This window comes from Arachis stenosperma, chromosome 9 (assembly GCF_014773155.1).
Source record: "Arachis stenosperma cultivar V10309 chromosome 9, arast.V10309.gnm1.PFL2, whole genome shotgun sequence".
In the NCBI taxonomy this organism is placed as follows: domain Eukaryota; kingdom Viridiplantae; phylum Streptophyta; class Magnoliopsida; order Fabales; family Fabaceae; genus Arachis; species Arachis stenosperma.
Genome location: NC_080385.1, coordinates 158,008,853 through 158,033,220, shown reverse-complemented (window position 1 = coordinate 158,033,220; position 24,368 = coordinate 158,008,853). Strand labels below are relative to the sequence as shown.

Genomic DNA, 24,368 nt, shown 5'->3' with positions numbered 1-24,368 from the left:
CGAGTTTAAATTTCACTTCTTTCATTATATACCTAATACGATTTTTATCCTACCTGCGATGAATAAGATATATTCTGCTAGCTCTAATAAAGAGAGAATATAAAGTTTATTTTAGTGTTTTTTTTACGCAAAAACAATTGGGTTCAAATATTTTTTTTAAATACAAATATTGATGAGATGCTGTTTTTATATATACTATAATTTTTTTTTTCTGGTGACCATTAAATTTTACTAAGATTAATAAGGTTTAGATGTTAAATCCTTCGGTACGGTTTTCAACTTAAATATATAGAAACAATTAAACAAACATATTGCTAATCATTTAACTGTAGATTTCGGATAAGTTATTCAAGAAAGGATCAATAGATTCTGCAGTTAGATGCTCCATTTATTTTAACTTTTAACAAACATATTGAGTTGGACTAATGCCTATGGAATAATTTTTAGGTGTCGGTTTGACTAACACCATTCCTTTTATATATATATATAGAGAGAGAGTTGATTTATCCCAAAAAAGAAAGAGAGAGAAAGAGAGAAAGAGAAGACCTGCACCTAAAAATTAGAGAAATAATAATGTTAATTTCACAACTAAAAATAGACAACAATTAACAACCGCAAATCAGAAAAAAGAGAGATTAAAAAATATGAAACTATAAAGGTATATGTTATAGTTTATTGATTATTATCTGACTCTTACTTGCTAATTTTTTTTTTCTAAAAAATCCTTAAAATCATTTCTGTACACCCGCAAAAGGTTTGCTAAATTCAATAACTTTTGTATTGTAATATAGCTTTGATGTTTCCATAGATAAGACAATACAAATCATTTTTATTATTGTATTAATCTTTTTAAAGTTGGGTGGATATTGATTACTAATTGTTCACCAAATTCATTTAAAAAAAAAAGGATTTGGCATCTAATTTTCAATACCAAAAATGACACACTCCCCCAATTTGTCTTGTAATTTTATATATAGAGAAAGTATGGAGAGTCAATAAATTTAGTGTATAATATATATATAATAAAGAGTTAAATTAAAATTAACATCAAAGGATAATTATAACACAAAGAAAAGAAAGTTAAACTACTTAGTAAGTAAACATTGTATTACAAATTGTATACTATTCGATAAATTCATTGTCATGTTGATTGTTACTATAAGATAGATTATTTGTCTCGTTAATAATGTGAGCTACACAAGTGACTGTGAAGTTCGTAAACTAAAAGTATGTCACTTTCTATCCGTACAACCATGACTCGTTGTTCATGAACTTGGGATATACAGTTTTAAGTTTGAAAAATGTTAGATGAATTATTATTTCTATATATAAAATTTATTCTATTCTGTCTTCTTTCATTCTATTTTATTTTATTTGGGTCGGATTTATCAGCGTTGGACCGGACTTAGAAATGGGTTTAATATATACAATGTAATCAACTTTATATAGTGAGATTAAAAAAATTAGTAGTAACAACAATAATAAAAAATACCCATTTTTTAATAATTTACATTATTAAAAAAATTATTTTATTTTTTTTTATCATAATTTACTTTAACTATCATTCTATTTTGATATTTGATATTTGTATCTTATATTTCTTAAAAATACTGTATATCTAAGCTTTTCAAATAATCAATAATTTATGATTTGTTTTTTTGATTTTTTTAAAATAAAAAAATAATTTTAATTAATAAAAATATATAATAATTTTTTATTAAATATACTATAAATTACTAGAAAATAATTTTATAATATATTATAAATATTATTATGTTTTTTTATATTTTATTTTATGTCAAAATAAAATTATAAACAAATTTATAAAATTATTTTTTATATTAAAATTTTTAAATTAGTTCGGACAATATCATTGTATTTATCCACGGATTAATATGAGGGAAAAAAAAAGAAAAAAGAAGAGGGTGTAAGAAAAGGTAGTTAGGTGAGGAAAGAGAGTGTGATTCGATCTGCAAAGATGACGTGTCAAAACATGTGTCACGCTTTGAAAGCCACATGCTGACGAGGCAGAGGTCCCACCTCTTCGATTCGCTCTAGAAAGCCCCTTCTCAACCGAAAGCATTGAACAACTGTTGCCACGTGGCACCACCCACTTGGAATTTTCCTCGTGGGCATATCGGTTCCGGATAAGATCGAAGTGCCACGTCATTCATTTCTGCCGTCTTTTCTTTTTTTCCAATTACTACTTCCTCCACCCAAAAATCTACTTTGTTGCACTTAATTAATTGATTAATTACACATAACAGAACATCATGATTAATTAATTAATGTTTGCACTTCAACACGTGATTTTAGTTTTACTGTGGAGAATGTCACTAACTTAGATACATGTGCATCAATTAGTGTTGTTAAGGATAGGAATTAGGAAATTTAATAATATATATAAAAAAAATTTAGAGGACCAACAGATTTTGTGATTTTTAGCCATTAATTAGTTATCAATGATATTTTTAATGATATAAGATTGTATCTAATAATGTAAAATTATTTAATTTTTTTTAATAATTAAATACTAGCTAAAATTTAACAAAAATACTGATTTCTAACATTATATATATATATATATATATATATATATATATGTGTGTGTGTGTGTGTGTGTAGTGCAGCCTTGCTAAGTATGTAAGTCTCGGATATGAACAAATTGTTTATTAGATCTTTACTTTTTATATCATCAAATTTTTCATGTCAAAACACAGTTTTATCCGTTTATAATAGTGGGTCATTATCTCTCATAACTTGATAATTGAAAATCGTCATGATAATTTAATCAAATTTATTAACTCACGTAACAATTTTTGTCCATAAATTTTATATAAAGTTAACTCTGCTTCAATGTCTACTTTTATTATCCGTTTCTCTATGATTTGAATGAATGTGGGTAGTGGGTACACTGTTATATGTACTGCAGATATTTGAGCGTGGTTTATATATGTGATTGGTGAAGTGAAATGGCAAAGTAGTTGATGGAGACAGAAAGAGGTGATATTCATATTGATATGATGAGAGCTAAGTGGTGAAAATAGCGAAGACGATTTTGATTGAGATTCGGTCATATCAATTTAGGATAGTTGAACTATTCTTACATGAATTAGGAATTTATACCCCCTATTAGTAGTACTAGTTCTCAAAAGAGAATTTGACTATTATTACAAACCATCCTACACAAAATTCGGCACCCACCATTTTCATGTGTAGAATGGACAAAATCATTAGGTAATATGAGCAATTTAATTCTTCCCTTAAATTAAAATAGGGTAGGAACTAGGAACTAAGGAAGTAGAGTATGAATCTATGCCATGCTAATTTCACTTGTAAAAACATTTTGTTACCGTTCTCACTCCCGGATCTCACATCAAAATCTAATCCGATTATTAAAGATTTAACTTCTTTTAATGGTCTAGTCTTACGATCTTTGACCAACATTTAAATTTAAATATTTTTTTATCTTAACCAAATAAAATAAGATAAAATAACTACTACCAGTTATATAAAAAAGTCAAAAGTTATTTTAGATAGGTCATTTATTTTACATCTCTTATATTTTTTAAAACTTGAGCGCCAGAGTGTGGTATTGTCTTCTACTGTTCCAAGAAGACGATCCGACAACTGTCTTGATCTGTAAGTCTCTAATTCATCTCACAACCTGTATCAAACACTTTTAGTACACATTTTAAATAGGAAAAGTTTAGGGGACAGCAATTTTATTAAATTTTAGCGAATATGTAACCAGCAAAATAAAAGTGAGTAATCTTACACCATTAAAAATATTATTGATAGTTACTTAATGGCTACAAATCACAAAAGTTGCTGGCCTCTAACACTGTACTCCTCTTTTAAACAATGTTCTAAGTATTTAGCTTAAAATTGTTAGCTATTTTAACATTAATTAATGGCAATTAGTCCACGCAAATACAAAAGCTATAACACTTTATGTTAGGTTGGTTTAAGGTTCTATTATTTAGAAAGGGATCACTTCATCATGAAGGGTTGCCGCCAAAATGATGTGCTTCAAGTGGCTGGCTTTCCTCAAATGCTTCAAATTGTAGGTTGGAATACTAAAAGACAACACAATGGAGAATATAATAAATATTGCACAATGTCATGTATAAGTAACCAAGGAATAGGTGTACAAAGCATGCATAAATCCAAAGAATGAAAGAAAATCCATGCGTCATACGTGTATTTAAAGGAAAACAAGAAGAATGAAGAATTTAAAAGTTTGTAATAAGAAAGCAGCCTCTTTGACCTTTAACTAAATCCCGGAATATATGGAGGACCTTAGCTTTACCTGAACCTTTGAATCACACGTCTTCTTCCGCAATCACCACTCATCATGAGCCGCTATCTTTCTTTTCAAGACATTTTGGTTTTCGCCAATCTTCAACACAACCTTTTCGTTTTTTTGCTCATAGAGAATTAGATATTATAGACCACACTAAATATAGAGATATTTACAAATAGTTGTTTTCTTATAAAGTTAATAATTAAAAAATATTAAATAATTTAATACGTTTGATTAAATTGTTATTGAACAATTTTTAACTATTAATTTTATATAAAGACATCTCTATATAAATTTTTATTTATTTTATTTTTTTATAGTATTTTGACATAATTTATTTTGTCAGATAGATGAGATAATTCTCAATCCTAAGTACTATAACATTATAAATTCACTTACACTACATACATATTCACATACATAATATTTTAAATGTTTCTATCTACTACTTTGTGTGTTTGGATTACAGTTTTCAAACGAAAATTTGTATAAAATTGATTTTGTAAACTTAATTTTGATGAAAAGTAAGTTTGTGTTAAAGTTGATAATCTTTATATTAAAATGAATTATAGTAAAATAATTGTTATTTGAATTACACTACTAAAAATCACTTTTAAATAAAAAATTACTAAAATAGACATCAACTTAAATAATTTTGTATATTATCTTATCATTTTAATTTAAATATTTAGATAAATCTTATTAATTAATTAATTTTATAAAAAAATTAATATTTATATACTAAAATAAAAATAACATATAAAAATTGGCAAAATATATTTTTAATTAAAACTAACAAAATATAAATTTTAGAGAGTACTAAGAATAATAAAAAATTAAATATTTATTTTGGTAGTGATTGAAATAAATCAAAAAAATTTTATGATATTTTTTATATAGTATATTTTTTAGTACTCTTAATACTCTTTTAGGCTATAATTTTTTACTATTATTATTATTTATGATTAATTTTTTGTTTAATTTACTTTGCCTAATAAGATCAATAAATTATATTATAAAAAGATAATAAAAAATAATACAAAAAAATCACAATTACAAAAATGTATAATGTCAACTAAATAATTAACAAGGAATAAACATAATAAATAATAGAAAAAGAAACTTCATATAAACAGAAATAATAAAAATTTCATAAGTAATAAAATAACATTTACAAAGGATAAAGTTAGTTAAAGGTAAATAAAGATGGAATGTTGATGGCTAAAAGCCAATTGGTGAAACGAATAAGCTCAAAAGTTGTAAACGTGATTTTGAATATAAAATTACTTCTGCGTTCATGAATAAAAAATTTGCCAAACCAAAAATAGAAACTTTAAAAAAGTCTAAACGTGTTTCTTCTCCTCTAACGTGTTTGCCAAATGAATTACCATTGAGCAATTATTTTTTTGGATTTGGTTGTGGGCTAGGACAAAGCCCAACCCAAACCACAATTAGCCATTTTGTTTGAAGAACTTAAGTGGTACTGACTACTGACACTTATTCATTTGTCGACCCAAGAGCATAAGGAAGGTTTTTTGTTTTCTTGGTAAATTCAATTAAACAGCTACCAAGGTTCGACCCATAGATATTGGGCCCATTTATGATACCCAAAATAAAATTAATGCTATAATATTTTGCTAAACTTTTATTTTTTCAGGGCTGAAAAACAACACTACTACAGGTATGATCCATTGTTAAGTGTTAAATAATGAGCAAAAAAAAAATATTACGAGCAACAAGATGTTGGATCTCTGAATAGCTTCGATATATCAAATACTAAATAAACTAGAAGCCAAGACAAAAAATAAAAAATAAAGAAAATCCTAGAAGCAAAATAATATCAAGTTTTAAATAAATACTTGAACTTTATATCTACAAATCACACGATTTTTATATTAACTCCATTAAAAACGATAAAATTTATCCTGACTCAATTAACTTTATCTAATTTTTAATTTTAAATGTGTGTTCTACTACTAAACCTGATAAACATATACATAGTTATGAGTTTCATAAAACATTAGTAATGAGAAGGAGTGTGGAATATATGCCATTTCTTGTACCGTTTTTTTTTCCTTCCTAAATGGTAGCATTTGATTTTTATACTCTTTTTCTTGTTCGTAATCCTATTCCTGGGAAAACTAATTTCATACGTACAAAATCACACCATTCTCTACATACCCTATGCATGCATTTTGCCTTCAATGGAAAAACTAGTTCAACATTTTGGTTTTTCTTTTTATTTGCTTTCTTTAGTTTTTCAGTTTTATTTTTTTTTTCATATTGTTAGATCTGATTAATATATGTGTGGTTTAAAAAAATTAAAAAAATTATAAAATAAGATTTCTCATGTAATTCTTATAATTTTTTTTTTAAAGATAGGAGTGAGATTCGAACTCGCGACCTCTAGGTAAATATGAAAAAACTATGACATTTAAGTTATAGCTTGTTAGTTAATTAAAAGTAAGTTATTCTTTATCTAAAAGAGGAATATAATGGATAGAATTCACATTATTTGTAACATTTTAATATTATTTTAGTACTCTCACATTGTTGCTTAATCGTGTGTATTCAATTTGTGAAGGTGGGTTGAAAATACCTGATGATGACTAGAAAATTTATATTTCGAATAGTGAGATATTTACATAGCAAAAAGCCAAAAACTAAATGTTTATCTACATCAAGTATAATTTAAAGATGTAAACTAAGGTTGCTCCAAACCAAAAAGCTAAAACAGCATACAATAGTAATTCTCATATCTCATTTTGGAGAGTAATATTGAAAAATTTTTATAGAAAATATACAAAATTTAAATTTAAAAATATATTCATTAAAATAAGATATTTAAAATAAAAATTAATAAAATAAGAATTTACGTGTTGTTAGAATATAATTAGGATTAATTAGAATCAATTAGTATTATTTAGCATATTTGAATATTTATTATAGGATATTACGTCTTTATTATTTCAATTCTATTAGCACCTATAAATACCCTTCTATATTATATTATTCTAGACAACTTAAATAGACAACTTGATTACACTCAATAATACATAAATTATTTTTCCAGTTTAGTCTCTTGTTCCTAATACGTGTAATTATTTTTGTATAAAGTGAATAATTAAAAATAATTAAATATCTACTTAATTAAATCTATCACATCATCTAAATGTACTTGAGTCTTTACTTTAATCTTATCATGTCAAGACATATATATTAACTGAACCTAGTAGGAAAACAAAAGATGTATTGGATGGAGGCAAATTAAAAGAAACCCAGGTTGTGAAGCGTATAGGAATCGGCATAATATTGTAATGGGAATTGAATGCTTTATTTGGGTGAGTGAGAATTCTCATGAGTCTTCAATTTCATGATGGCCTCATCATGCATGTGAATGAATTCAATTCAATTCAATTTTTAGTGGCAGTGTTTGCCATCAGCTTTTCTTTGTCTTGGTTGGTACCAAATGAGGGATATGGATGTCATCGTTAGTCTCCACAGCTTTCATTATTCTTTGTCCCATTTCGATGAACATGCAAATATTAGAAATTTTGGAATCTACTCACACCCTTCCCAAATTATGATGCCATACATATTTAGTAGCATAGTACGATTGAAGTCACTGCCTTTATGCCCCGGAATTAATGCCTTCATAACCTTTTTTATTTCGTACAAATAAACTATTTCTCTTCTGTTCAATATAGAATAATGGTAATAGCATAGATGAACCCTGTAATATGCCTTAACTATATATACTATTAAGGTACTTTCAATTCCTGTTGTTGCATTGTTTGATCTGTGATGAGAGCATAATTATGCTTAAACATGCATATTCATTTGAAGTCTAAAACTTTAAGCATAGTTGAGTTACGACAAATTAAGCCATATGCATGAAATTAAAAAGAAAATGCCAAACTTATTACCCATAAATCACAAACAATAAAATTATTTGTTGGGTAACAATCACCTCTATACAAATTAAACGTCAATTCTTTGTCATGCATGCATGCTTCCATTCCACCGTTATTCAATTACATCTTTTGATCATCACCATGCATTGACTTATGAATCATAATATAATTCCCACATTATTATTATTATTATTATTATTATTATTATTATTATTATTATTATTATTGTTGTTGTTGTTGTTGTTGATGTTGTTGTTTCAAGAGTATATTGATTTTTAGAATTCTTTTAAACAGCGTCCGACTTGTTTGGTTTTAAAATTCTGCCGTCTTTATGAGGAGGTGGGAGATCAGAAGTGGTTCTACCTTTATTCATAGATAACTGTTCCTTCATCTATGAAATTTGTCAGGTAATAGAGATAATTAGAGAGATTCGAAAAAACAGTTATTTACTAGGAGAAGTACCTCTTTTAAAGATGTTGGGTATATGATGAAGGTTATTCCTAAACTTTTTATCTTTATTGGGTCTGATTTTTATATAAATTATTATTATTATTATTATTATTATTATTATTATTATTATTATTATTATTATTATTAATTTTTGTATACGTTATCAATGTTGCTGATTAAGATTGGAGTATCACACCTACCTTTTCCATATCTTTATCTATATGACACAATAGTTAGGCTAAGAGGCATGCGTTAAAGATATAGTTTCAAACGCACTTTTAACATATAATATATATACATTTGCTTCAAAAGATGTAATTGTTTTACACTTTTACAGTTTACTACATGACCATGATTTCCAGCACGCTCATGCAAAAGGAAAATATTCCTTTCCACCACCATCTCTTCGTCTTTTTTTTTTTCATATATATATGCACTTTGGAAAAACGATATTTATACTGTTTTATTGTATATTTTTTTTTCTTTTAGATCTTTTATAATGTAAACATTTTTCTATCATCTTTTATTTTTAATATCAAAATTGGATAATATTTAAAAAAATATGCATAAAATATACATATAACATTTTTATCACTATTAGCTTTTACCTATCAAATTTTATTATCATCCCCATATGCGACAAGCTTCTTGAATTCCCTCCAGAAGTTTGGTATACAATATATATATATACATATGAAACAAAAGCAGAGGCCACATATATAGTTAATAAATTCAGAGTAGAAACTAATAATAGCAAAAATTCAAAGCAATGTAAACACGAGCAAGAGCTATTTAAATCCATTAGTGAATCCATCACCCCAAGAAAATGGTTGAAGTCAAAACAGCACAATGTATATGTGTTAGGGGAGACAATAATAATAAATTAATAATAAATGAATATGCAATTGCAATACGTTCTTCCACCGCTTATTAATTAGTAGTGCCTTTACTCACACACGCCTCTGCTCTCTGATCAGATGATGATGCTATATTTATCAAGGAAAAAAATATACATATTTATATAATTCGTAGTTAATGTTAATTAATAATAATTGAAAAACTTTTGGAGACATCATTTTTTTTATTATTATTTGTTCAATATAAATATTAATTTTTTAATAAATAAATTTTATTAATTTATATATATATTTTAAAATATAAATTATATATTTATTATATATAAATGACTAATAACTTCTGCGCTGGAGATAGTACAGAAAGTCAACAGTCTAGTAAACTCAATAGTTATACTTGATGATTGATGGATGCTGATAATTTATTTTTATTCTTACTTTACTCTTTTTTAAATTTTTTATCTTTCAATTACGTTCAGTAATAATTAAGAATATTCAATTTTTTTTTGTATTTTCTAATAGAAACAATTTTATTTTATAATAATAAAATAATATTTATTTTTGAGAAAAAAAACTAAATTATTTTGGTTAAATACTAATTTAAAATAATAATATTTAATTGTAATGAAACTTTTTTAATAATTAAAGCGAAAGGGAAAAAAATGTGAATATTGGTGCACACACACTAAGAATCTCACTCCATAAAAAATGATTTATCGAATAAAATCTTCCACGTTAATCATCTTTATCTTCACTCTCACTCCTCTCTACAAAAATAAAGGTTCTTTTCTCACTTTTTTATATTATATGCCCCTCACCCCTCACTTTTAACAAGACTGGACTAAATGGAAATTTTCAGCTTTCAAAATATATGATAAAAGAGGAAGTATAGGGAGTTAACGGAGTATTATACAATCTGTATAATAAAAGTTTATGGATGTTCAATTTAGTATGATATAATGTTTATTATTTTTGTTATTCGGATGATTATTTTAAATAATATAAATATATTATTTGATAAATTAATAATATTTTATTTTAAAAATTTATTTTTTAATTTATATTAAACTAAATAAATAGCCTATTGTACGTATTAGACAAAAATTTTATTAGCTCCCTAGCGATTTTCATAATAAAATGAGATTACAATATATAGAATCAGCACTACGCACGTATATATTATTTATACAAAATATATGTCACATTTTCAGGTTAGAGAGGAATTTAGCGTCATTGAGATCGAGTTGGAGTTGATCTCAGTCAATGTTCCATTCGGTTTCGGTTTTTTCAAAAGCTAAAGCCACGGAAACTTTATTATTTATTACCTGCACATTTTATGCATTATTTTATATATATGCAATTAAACCATGCATGCATCCAAGTGGTCCTCTTCACACCTTTCCTTCACTCTCCTCTTCTCCTAACCATCCATTTCAATAATACTCTTCTGATCCCTTGTTTTCTTCTTATATCTTAATTTTATTTAGATTCCATTTTAAATATGCTGAAAAATATTATAGTGTGACAATAATTGGAGTTAACATTAATGGTCTACATGCTTCTCTTTTTAATCTGATTAATTTTAAAATATTAATGTTTCTTCTTCTAATTAACTAGAGATTTATTTTGATGAGAGTATTTACATTTCTAAGGACAATTTTAAGTTTTTTCAGCGATTTAAAGTGATAAAAAAATAATAGCTTAAAGTTTAAGATTTTATCTAAAATGACAATTCTTGTTTCAAAAGGTAATTTTGGAATTTTTATTTAATATTAAAAAAAGAGTTATTGATAAATATCATTTTTGATTAAATCAAGAGTCTATTAAATCTCTTATTTGTGGAGGAAATTGGCTTCGCAACAAGTATAACTAAAAAAGATTAAAATTCAAAATTAACTTTCTAATATTTTCTTTTACTAAATATACTAAATATACATGTTAGAGATTTTCTTTTAAATATGAAAATATTAGTATTGACATGGTATGATGTGAGTAGTTAAAATAACAAAGTTAAATTTTTATAATATATAAATATTATAAAGTATCATATAATTTATATTAAGATTATGATGACCACAATTTTATTTTGAATATTCTCTTTTGTATTAATAAAAAAAAATATTTGTTGTATTTATATTGTGTAAAAATATAATGATATGTAATATGTGTATATGTGATTTTTTTTTTAAGGTGTTTGGAACAAAAAGATTAAATTATTTTTAAATTCGGAGGGTTAATAAAATTATTCTCCACGTACAAGCGTTTTTTTATATAAATCATTTATATTCACGCGCTTTGTGTTGTTACTGTATGTTCTTCTTCTTCTTCTTCTTTTTAACACCACCTCTTCCTCCTCCTCTTCTTTTATTTTTCATTGGAATTTCTTCTCCTCCTTTTATTGTTTTGAATCTAATTAAGTAGCTGATGTGTGGTTCAATTCAGAAGAAAAAAAAGTAGTATTAGAGAAAATATTTTTCTGAATTTGCAGCAAATTTGGGTGTAACACGGATATATTTGGGTGAAACACGAAGATATTTGGGTGTATTTTTATTCTATTAAGTTCTATATAATTCAAAATTCTTCCTCTTCCTCTTTCTCATCTTCTATTGTTTCTTTTTTTTCATCTTTACCATCTTCTTCTTTTTTTCTTATTCATATTTTTCTTTTTGCTTTACCTTCTCAAGCTTTTTTTTTTATTTTACACTCTTAATAAGAACAAAAACAAAAACAAAAAATCAAATAAAAAAGAAGAAGAAACACATAATGCTACACAATTATTTGAAAGAGGATGAACTTACATTTATTTAACTAAAAGAAAGAAAAAGAAGAAAAAAATGTAGCATTTGGGAAAATATTTTTCTGTATTTGCAACAAATTTGGGTGCAATACAAAGATATATTTAGGTGTAATACGAAGATATTTGGGTGTATTTTTATTCTGATAAGTTCTGCATAATTCAAAACTCGTTCTCATCTTCCTCTTCATCTTTTAATTTATTGCTTCTTTTTTTTATCATCATCATCATCACCATCTTCTTTTTCTTTTTTTCTTATTCATCTTTTCTTTTTTGTTTTACCTTCTCAATTTTCTTTTTGTTTTACTCTCTTAACAAGAATTAAAACAAAAAAATCAAACAAAGAAAAAGAAGAAACACATAATGCTGCAAAATTACTTAGAAGAGGATGAACTTACATTCATTTAACTAAAAAAAAGAAATAAATAAGAAAAAAAAGAGGAAAAAAAATGCAGCATTAGAGGAAACATTTTGTTTTATTTGCAGCAAATTTGGGTGTAATCCGAAAATATTTGGGTGTAACCCGAAGATATTTGAATATATTATTATTCTGATAAGTTCTGCATAATTCAAAACTCTTCATTTTTCTCCTCTTCATCTTCTATTGCTTCTTCTTCCTCATCTTCTTATTTCGTTTCTTTATAATTCTTTTTGGAAGAAAAAATCTAATAAAAAAAATACATAATGTTGTAAAATCAATAGAAAGATGAGGAGGAAAAAAATGCAGCAACAATAAAAAGAACCACGATGAGGATGAAAACGCAAAGAAGAAGGAATGCGAAAAAAATGAGGAGAAACGCAAAGAAAAAGGAGAATGGAAAGGAGGAAGAACGTGGAATACAAACATTGAAGAAAAACCATTTTTAATTTCGCGCTATTCAAAGTTGAGAAAGCACATATTTACACGCTCTTTAAATTTAGAGTTATTTTTGTTAGATTTAAACTAATTTGTATAGACTTATATACCAAAAAAGCTTATATGTATAACAAGTCTCATCGATTTATTATCAAATATCTCCTTTAGTTTGTTTTGATTTTAGTAGTTATTAATTTTTATTTGATATTAGGTTTAGTTAGTTTATTACAGTTGTCGATATTGATAGAGACTTTTATTTAATATATTACATATTTTGAAAATAGTCAAGGCTATATTCATATGCATTATATTTTTTTAATCAATGATAGTTATCGATAAGTTTTTATGTTATATCTAAATTTTTTTATTAATATTGTCTATAAATTTATTATTTTATATTTTATAATTTTAAAAAACTAAATTATACTTTAAAATTAATTATTTATTTTAAAAAATAGGTCTATTGATAAATTTTAAATCAGATCAAATTTGACAATAAACCAAACTTAATATACATTAAAAAATGAAAAAGTATAGGGAGCTAATGACCTAAGCGTACAATGTGTACAATGAAGGTTTAGAAAGTATTAGAGATATGATTATTAGTGTTACATTGTCCTATTAGGTTACGCTTTTGGGATGAGTGGTTTCAGGACATGGTATTAGAGCTTCAGATCCAAAAGGTCAAGAATTCGGACCTTGGTGAACCCAAAATTAGTTTTTTATAACATGAGGTGTTTATTATCCTTGGTATCCGGATGGTTATTTTGGATAGTATAGGTGATGTTCATTTTATTCATAAACCAAAGATTTAGCCTATTGTACACATTGTACGTTTAGGCCTACAGATTTGTCCTATTAAAAATAAGATCTAACATGTTTCTACCTCTAAAAAATACTGATTCTTTTAAAGATTACACACTAGTACATTAAAATCTTTTCAATTTTGTTACGAAAAAAATGTTGAAATTAGTAATACAAACACACTCATATTATTATTATTATTATTATTATTATTATATCTACCTTTATCTGATATGATTTTAAGATTTTATGGATTATTAATGATTTAAAAACACACATGAGTAGATTGAAAAATAATAGAAAGTAAAACTCAAAATAACCACAAATTTAATTTGCTGAATTCTCTTTTGGGCTTCCATTTTCTAAGAACAGAAACCCCAATAAACATGCTGCCAATCTTCCTGCTGGACATATGTCACGTTCTTCCTCAACGCGAGACAACATATTTTTGGGTTCATAGATTTCATCGATGATATTATGATATCGATTGCTATGATGCCTCTTTAAAATCGCATCATCATTTTCTTTTTCTTCCTATCAAAATAAATAGTATTTATTGTTGATTTTATTTTCTTTATTTGGATTGATGTTTCTTTTGGCATCTAATGACAGCGGCTTTAATTAGTATTTAGTAGATTAAGTTAAGTGTGTGATTTTTTCTGTTCACTTGTTTGTGTATCTGCTTCCTCTTCTATTCGTTTTAAGGGGGAGGAGTGTGATAGAATTTGAGTTCAAATTGTCATATTATTATACTATGATCCAGATATAATTGTTGTTTTAATTTTGTAATAAACTAGTAGCATGAAGTATAACTCACATTATTTGATTCCAAAAAACTTTCCATTTTAAAATTCATCACAAAGTACATATTAATTACTTTGCCTAATGATGGTCAACTGTTGTTAATTTAAAAATTAAAAATGTAAATGTTATCAGAGTAGATATTCCTATAAAATATTTTGTTAGAATAATGTGGTAATATTAAGAATAATGATGGATGATGGATGGGGCAATAGTTGAGTCCACTACTAAGCAAAGTTTTGCAGCTTATAAAATCCCCTCTCGCCTCTCTCACCGCACCCATTACAAATAATAATAAGTCACTAACACACTAACTATCTCTCTATCTTTCTTTTTTCTTAATTGGCAGAGAAACAGTTACTCACACAAAGCGCAATGGCCAGCGGAAGCGGCGATGCCACTTCTGCTTCTGCGTCTTCTTCCTTCTCCAGTTTTAGCGCGTATCTACACGCGCTCTCTCACACTCCTTCTCGCCTTGCTACCCGTGCCGTCTCAGTCTCCACCTCATACGATGAGATGACCCGCCTCCGCGCCCGATCCGGCTCCCACATGCGCCGCACTCTCCGCTGGTACGACCTCGTCGCCCTCGGCGTCGGCGGCATGGTTGGCGCCGGCGTCTTCGTCACCACCGGACGCGCCGCTCACCTCTACGCTGGTCCCGCCGTTGTCCTCTCCTACGCAATTGCAGGCCTCTGCGCTCTTCTCTCCGCCTTCTGCTACACAGAGTTCGCCGTCGACATGCCAGTGGCCGGCGGCGCCTTCAGCTACCTCCGCGTGACCTTCGGTGAATTCGCGGCGTTCCTGACTGGAGCGAACCTCGTGATGGACTACGTGATGTCGAATGCGGCCGTTGCGAGAGGTTTCACGTCTTACCTCGGCACCGCAATCGGCATCTCCTCCAGCAAGTGGAGGCTGACGGTGCCGTATCTCCCTAAGGGCTTCAACCAGATAGACCTGGTGGCTGTCGCCGTCGTTCTCCTCATGACCCTCGTCATCTGCTACAGGTTCCTTCAATTCCTTCATTCCTTCATTCATTCATTCATTCACAACTCATTCAGTATTCTAACATTATTACTATGAGAAAATGACAGCACCAGGGAGAGCTCAGTGGTGAATATAATATTGACGGCGTTACACATTGTGTTCATAGCGTTCGTGATAGTGATGGGGTTTTGGAGAGGAAGCTGGAAGAATTTCACGGAGCCGAGTGAGCCGGAGAAGTATCCGTCAGGATTCTTTCCGCACGGTGCTTCGGGTGTGTTCGTGGGGGCTTCAGCGGTTTACATGAGTTACATTGGATACGACGCCGTATCGACGATGGCTGAAGAAGTGAAGGAACCAGTGAAGGACATACCGATCGGTGTGTCAGGGTCGGTGGCTATTGTCACTGTTCTCTATTGCCTCATGGCAGCATCCATGTCCAAACTTCTCCCATACGACTTGGTAGTTAATAATATCATTTATTTTATTTATTTAATAATATTTTTTGGAAATGGTACGGAGGGTGAGTGATGATGGTGCACGCAGATCGATGCGGAAGCGCCGTTTTCGGCGGCGTTCAGTGGGAAATGGGTGTCGCGGGTGATAGGAGTGGGGGCCAGCTTCGGGATCTTGACGTCGCTGTTAGTTGCAATGCTTGGTCAGGCCCGTTACATGTGCGTCATCGGACGGTCTGGCGTGGTCCCCACTTGGTTCGCCAGGGTCCACCCTAAAACTAACACCCCTGTCAACGCCTCCGCTTTTCTTGGTCAGTATTCTTTCTTTACCTTCCCTTAATACTTAATACTTATTACTACTAAATAAGCCGTAATTTCATATCATCGTGATAATGTTGTGATTCATTTTATTTAATCGACGTGTCTGTGTGGCGTGCGTGAATGGATGTGGATCCCATTTGAGGATGTGAGTTGATGATTACTTATTACGGAGGGAGAGTGGAGATTGTGTTGGACCCACTATCATGAAATTGGGTCTGGGATTTGCGTGGTTATGATTTTGTTGCCTTGTGCTTGTGATAAGATCAATATCATGTGAATGGGACGTCATTTTGTCTAAACAAACGATGTTGGGGTTTTTATCTTATATCTTTGGGTGCCATATAATTCAATTCAGGATATTTGGTTGGTCCCTTTCTGATGGATGGTTAGAGTTAGAGCATTCTTTTCACATAGTGTATAATATTATAATGTGGTTTAAGTTAAGCATGATTTGATGTTTAATTAATACAATCAGATGCTAATGAAGGAGTGGTAGTGTGGAAATAACGCTACCAAGAAAATGCGAGTGAAAACAAGTACATTAATAATATAAATTGAGAGAATAAAGAGAGATATGGGATAGTTGGTTCAAAGTGGCGTTACTTTTGGGTTTTGCCATACTGTAAAGGCAAGGCAAGGGGGCTGTAATACCTATAGCACTGCCATGTTTTGCTATACCTCGTAGTCGTAGAGTTATAGAGCATGGTCCCCACGCCATGAAATCATCATCATGTATTTTGGTAACAGTATCTTGACCGGATAGGGATTGAACGATTATGACAACTGTTGCAATCCTGTACATGGATGTGGACAATGACAAGTTGACAACCCTCCCTTATTAATTTCAACTCGTGAGAAAAGAACAATAATGCATTTTCCCAATGGATGATAATAATTAGTGGTCTCCATTGATTCCATGTCCACTATTGAACCCAGTATTATATTCTTCTTGATTGGAATCATTGACCGATCATTAGCCTTACCCCTCTAGCTAGTTTAAAGTTAATCATGGATTTCCATAATTTTATATGCCTTTCTAGTAGTGCATTTTGACTTATCTAAACTGCAATTATACGCATTATAGTAATTCGCATATTATGTTATATTCTTCAGGGATATTCACAGCGGCAATAGCAGTTTTCACAGAGCTAGACGTGCTGCTGAACCTGGTTTCCATAGGCACACTGTTTGTGTTCTACATGGTGGCAAACGCAGTAATCTACAGACGATACGTGGCAATTGGAACAACGAATCCATGGCCTACAATGTCCTTCCTCTGCTCATTTTCCATGACAAGCATAATCTTCACTCTTATATGGAAGTTCGTACCAACAGGGAATGCCAAAGCAGGGTTGCTAAGTGGGTGCGCTGTGATTGCCGTTGGAATTCTGCAAGTGTTTCAGTGCATGGTCCCTCAATCAAGGAAGCCAGAATTCTGGGGTGTCCCACTCATGCCATGGATTCCATCCTTCTCAATCTTCCTCAACGTTTTCTTGCTTGGTTCTCTTGATGGCCCATCCTATCTTCGCTTCGCCTTCTTTTCTGCTCTTGCTGTACTTTTCTATGTTTTTTACAGTGTCCATGCCAGCTTTGATGCTCAGGCCCATGGATCCCTTCTTCAAAAGATCACTTATGATCATCCTCATGTGGAACCCATGGAATTTCAGGATCTCACTTTCAAAGTCTAGATCTATATCGATTACAATAGGAGAAATGGGTGGGGCAGCTTGGCTAGTAGTAACTGGTAAGAATTGTGTGCAATTATTTATTAATCAAGTAATACTAGAATAGAGGGGAATATTAGAATAGGGTTCAACTTTTTGTAGAAGTGGCGAATTGTATAGTGAAATTGGCGGCTTTCAGATCCATTCCTTACCATTACCTGTTGTAAATTCTCTAGCTTATGATTTATGAGTATAGATAGATTTCCAATCCTTTGATTAACAGCTCTAAGTTGAAAAACACAAAATGAAGGTGAAAAGGACAGTGCTCAATGAACCAAGTTAGGTGATGTCTTGTTGTCTTTTTTTATCTTTCCTCACTTTTGTAAGGTTGTGGTGCTAGATTGACCCTTTAAACTTTTTTATGTCATTTTGGTGATAATGTAATTTGGGATGTAAATGGCATCTAAATTATGGCCATTGGAATGTTGGGGGGAGGACCACTATCATGCTTTGGCTAAAGCCTAATGGGTATATTTTCAGGGGTGGAAAAAGTTAATTAGTGTGACACATTAAGTGTGCGTGATGTCATTCTGAAAAGAGGGATTATGCAATGCTGTTCTCTAATTATTGGTATTGGAGATTTGGAGTGGATTTATTAAAACTTAGCATAAACCTTGAAAATTTAATTAAAAGTGTGGATAAATACACGGAGGATTAACATGATGTAAATCGATAAAGAATGATTGTGAAGTGTGTGAAGTCTCGTTCATCCTCTTTTGTGTGGTCACATCATGTACGATTTGGCAAGCATTCATAAATCCAACTTCCTTGTCAGATTTACAGCTCAATGAACTTTTAGTTTCGTTAATTCGACATGTCTATTTGAGCTTGCTACTTTCATTCTGTCACTCCTTTTTTACTTTATATAACAATTCACAACTTTATAAAAATAGTTCAGGTGAATTACCGGTTGAACTTGAAAATACTTAACGCCAACCAACTATTAGGTAGACACTTTATAAATACTTTAGTCACTGTGAACCAAAATAATATATAATAACATTCAAATTTATAATTGGGCTTTCTTCATCACTAATGATACATGACCCTAAAATCAGCAAGAAAAGGAAGTTCATTTAGGAGGTGCATGATATCATTAACTAGATAAGCTATTGGCACTGCTTATTTCATTCACCAAAACTCCAAAATGATCCACTAATTCATAGGTCCAATTATTCCACACGCATAATCAATTACCGTCTATGGAATAATTTATAAATATGAATTTGTCATTATTGACAAGACATTGCTCCTTTCCATGCTAGCCTTGCTACCCCCTTAAATATTAAGTGTCACAGTAGTAAATTAATATGCCAATTGAATAAAAAATAGTGATTCAGAACCAAAAAAGTGTAATTAGAAATCTACCAAATCATCATTCTCACGCCTTATCTAACTTTGCTAGTTGGATGATAGTGGTCTCTAATTGACAAAGTAAGCATAGGGACAAAAATTTATGGGCCAATATGTTGGCACCATGTTTTTCTTTTGTATCCTAATTGAACCCTCTTGTCTGCTGCCACCATTTGTTTTCTCCTTAGTTGCCTTGCCTATTTTCTTCTTTATTTTTTCTTTTTTCTGGTCCATTAAAGTTTTAGTTTTTTTATTCGAATCTAAGCATACTTTGTATGATACGAGATCATTTTATTTTTTATCAAATGTGCTAACTATTTTTCATATATTTTGTTCTTTTTAATTGCTTTTGCCTTCTCCATCTCCACATAGTTCATTTCTCTTTCTATGGCCCCATTCATCTAAATTGGCCGGTGGCATCTTTTCATTTTTGAAGCTATTCATTCTTGTCTGTTATCCATCACACTGTAATTTCAACAATGGAAAAACAGACAAAAGGGAAAGATTCCAATCGAGGATATTAATTAAACTCTGCGTTAAAAGAATAGATGAAAGTAATTGTATTATTATTACGTAAAGAATTGAATAAGATCCACATCAATATTCCATTCCTCTTGCGAGTTATTGGAAGAGACTTTTGAGTTCATGTGAGGACTACTACTTAAACACACTTATTATTTTGGGTAAATTATTATTTTAGTTTTTAATATTTGGGTTAAATTTTAATTTAATCTCTAACTTTTTAAATATTATATTTTTATCTTAAAAGATTTTAAATAGGTTTAATATTGTTCTAATATTAAATTTGACACTAATAGTTAACGAAATGAACGTCATAGACATTAATAACATTACTAGTTAAATCATGTATTTTTTCATGTGTTAGAAAAAATATAACAAAAACTTTCACACTTTTTTTTCAATTTCCCTTTTGTACAAAGTTCCAAACACTAATAATCAATCATCAACTTTTCAAAATCAAAGAAAAAACTTATACTAATGATCATTGCTGGATCGATTTTATTTACATATTGAAATCGAATATTATTGCTTCTTCAATATGCAAATAGTTTGTGTTAAATTTAATTATGAGACAACATTGAACCCACTTAAAACTTTTTTAAATTAAAATAAGACGTTTAGAAACCAAAACGTTAAAGATCAAAAATAATATTTTATTATAATTTTTTTTTTCAAATTTAAAAGAGAGTATTAACCTGGAGTGGTAGCTTTTTAACTATTGAAACCTTTTTATATTTGAGTCAGCATCCTTACTTATAGGTTGTGACATAGTACTATAGTACATAGTGGATGGGGATAAGAGTTGTGATTTAATTACCACAAAGTTATGCTTTGGTGCTCATCTCAATATTTTGATAATTATTAAACGGTGTTCATGGAATCAAGAACAGTCAATGGACATGGATTCACAAGTCCCACTGCTATTGGTTTTCCACTACTACTAGCTAAGGTCAAAAGCAAAGGAACATAGTTGAGAAGTTCAATGCCGAAAGTCCATAACCCCTTGCAATTTTCTATTAATTAATCAGTGAGACAAAATATTCTATATTAAGATACGTTTATTAAAAGGAATATGGTTAGTTGAAGTAGTACCATTTTTTTTAAAAGAGTATTGCCTTTTTAAATTTATCTATAGCAGAAATTTTTGAAGTTTTTTATTTACTAGATGTATTACAAAAATATTGAAAATTTTAAGCTTTTTGTCTTCAATAAAAATCCTTGTTAGCAATTTTTTATTTTTTCAAAAGAGTATCTTATATTTCAGTTTTGTAGATAAAACAAATTTTATACTACTAAAAGTTAAGTGTATTATAATGTGAATGTTTTCCAAATCTATAATATAAAAAAGTTACATGTGATTGATACAAACAAACAATATATTCTTATTTCCCAATAAAGAATAACGTACTCATCAATTATAATAATAGCTAAAAGAAATGGGATTGTAATATATGAGAATTTCCTTGTACAGTCCATTGTCCATTTTGATGCTTTTCCACTTGATGTTATGGTTAACTTAAGGTGCCATTTTCAATATTTTCTTAGTGATGTGATTGGATATCATGGGGGAAATTCGATAGGTTCCATTCCTATATTTTTCCGAGTTTTGTCTTTCACTCTTCATATGCTTTTATATATATATATATATATATATATATTCAGTTATATATTCCCTTAGCTATCTAATTGTTATTCCATTTCTTCATTTTCTTTCCCTTCTTTTCTTTTGTCTTTGTGTCTCATGCATCACGTGTAGACAAAGGTGTCATGTTGTAGGGACCGTCTCCAAGGATCTTATCAAGAAACCAAATTGAAATGAAGTCATCTCTGATTGAGAGCGATGAAGAGATGTATGACATTTCATTCTCATTGCAACTTGCAAGCTTTATCTGTCTTTTTATCATAAAAAGGAAGGCATATATATATGATTTCATTTTACTACACAGTATATATAAAGCAGTTTAGCAAAAATAAGTATCTTTTGTCAGTAAAATATTTTACCTAGCATCTAAACTAAAAAAAAATCACATATATACGATACAAAATAAAAAAGGAAAAAGATATTTAGGTTGAAACTTGAAAGAGAGAGATATCATTTTAAGGTAAATGGTTAAATTTGTTCTTAAAAGATTAAGATTATTCATTTTTTTAAATTAGTTCTCGAATTTTTTTAATTAAAATTGTTATTTAAAGATTTTAAATTAATTGTGTTAGTCTTTCTATTATTTTTTTTGTTGATAGTGTCAAATTTTATTAATGTGATACGTTAAGTGATACTATAACACGTACATAAGAGTTTTTTTTTTGGTGACTACATAAGAGTTTTAATTGACTATTAGCATGATAAATTTATAAAATTAGGTCAAATTAAAACTTAATTGAGGGGCGAACTTAAAGTATTAAAATCTCTCAATTTAGATTTGATTTGATATAATTTTATAAACTTATCATGTTAACAATCAATTAAAGCTGCTAGATGTTTGTTATGGTGTGTTTGGAAAGTTTTAAAATTAATTTTTTGATTTTTTTATTTATGAAAAGTAATAATATTAATGCCTAGGACAATTTTTAAAATTAAATTGTAACTTTCTAAAAAGTTATTTAGGATCTTATAGAGAAGTTAAAAAAATAAATTCTCTTATAATAAAATAAGCACTTTTAGAATTAAAAACTCAAATACATAATAACTTATTTATAAACTATTTTTAATATAGTCATTATATTTATTATTTAAGTTATTTTTTCAAAATGAATTTAATTAAGTTGTTTATTTAAATTAGATTTTAATGTATCACGTCATCACGTCAACAAATTTTGATGCAGTTAGCAATAAAAATAATGAAAAGGCTAAAAAAATTTTTAAGAACGAATTTAATTAAAAAAAAATTTTAACAATTAATTTAGAGAATGAAAAATTTTTTGGAGACTAAATTCACTTATGCGGTGATAATAATAGATTAGATTGGAGTATTTCATTAAAAAACTTTTAAGTATACCGGATATTTTATTAAATTTTAACTTTTAATCCTAGTTATATATATTATATATATTTTTTATAATTAAAATAAAGTAATAAACAGTTAAAAATAATTGGAATACCAATATATTGATACACTTAAAAGTTTTCCAATCTCATTTTTGTTTCTTTGTTTTCTTCAGGTTTCGGTTTAGTTAAGATATGGTTGATCAAATTGATAAGACTTTCTTAATTGAATTCAAACCAACTTGCGTATTGAGTATTGACTATGAGAATTCTACTAAAGATTATTTATAGAGAATGGGTTGGTTGGTTTTTTTGTCTGCTCAACTTTACAGATTGATGTGAGGTCCACACAAACACACCACACATTTTCTTTGGATTTTTGTGTATATATAATTATATATTGCTTATAGTTGTATCTTTCCTTTGTTTCTATTTGTCAGGTTGGCATGAAATTAAATTATGTAACGATGGTGCCATATATGTAAATTGGTATTTGCACAAAATATCTTATTCATTGGTTAAACTTAATTTTCAATTGAAGAATGTCAATAAAGGTTCACTTAGGTACACCCGTATATAATTTTCTTTTATGATGATTTTAGGTTTGATTTCTTTTGCTTTGTTTTATTGAATGGAGTAAGCAGAGTGTGTCAATGTTTATGGAGTGATATAAACTATAAAGTGCAATATTAGATCAATCAATACAAACATTTTGAAAGATACAGCAGAACTTTGTTTAACCGCCATTTTCATAATATGCAATGATTGGCTCCTAATCAGAGCTGCATAATTAAATTATTGAGACTTGTAGAAAGGGAGGGATAGTGAGCGGGGAAAGAAAATCATACTTTTTAATAAAAGATATAACTGATAAAAAGATACTCGTTAAGAATATTATAAAAGAGAAAATCTAATTGAAAAATATTAAAAAATAATTATGTATATTTTTTAGTTTAATTTTGATATATACACAATTTACATAGTCAATATAAAAAATAATTATTTATACTGATATGATATTACGTAATTAAATACATCATACATATAAATTATTTGATACTGATAGTGCATCAAAATTAAATTCATATTTTTAATATATTAAATACATTCAAAATATTAAAAAGGTTCACTATTACCTTTTTAATAAATTCTTTAAAAATACTTTTCAAGCTAAATTAATTTTTTTTTTTAAAAAAAGCTCAGTTTTTGTTGGGATTTCAGATTTGGGATGTGAAGTCAGGTTTCTTGGT

The 24,368-nt window shown here is 28.8% G+C and overlaps 1 protein-coding gene across 1 annotated transcript; it reads left to right on the top strand.

Moving 5' to 3' along the window:
• The first annotated feature begins 15,077 nt into the window (after window positions 1-15,077).
• LOC130947961 (cationic amino acid transporter 7, chloroplastic-like) lies at window positions 15,078-19,012 on the top strand. The gene is made up of 4 exons (XM_057876675.1): window positions 15,078-15,783; window positions 15,871-16,222; window positions 16,307-16,526; window positions 17,650-19,012. The coding sequence occupies exons 1-4, from the start codon at window positions 15,155-15,157 to the stop codon at window positions 18,222-18,224; spliced, it is 1,776 nt and encodes a 591-aa protein (XP_057732658.1). The 5' UTR covers window positions 15,078-15,154; the 3' UTR covers window positions 18,225-19,012.
• The last annotated feature ends 5,356 nt before the right edge of the window (window positions 19,013-24,368 follow it).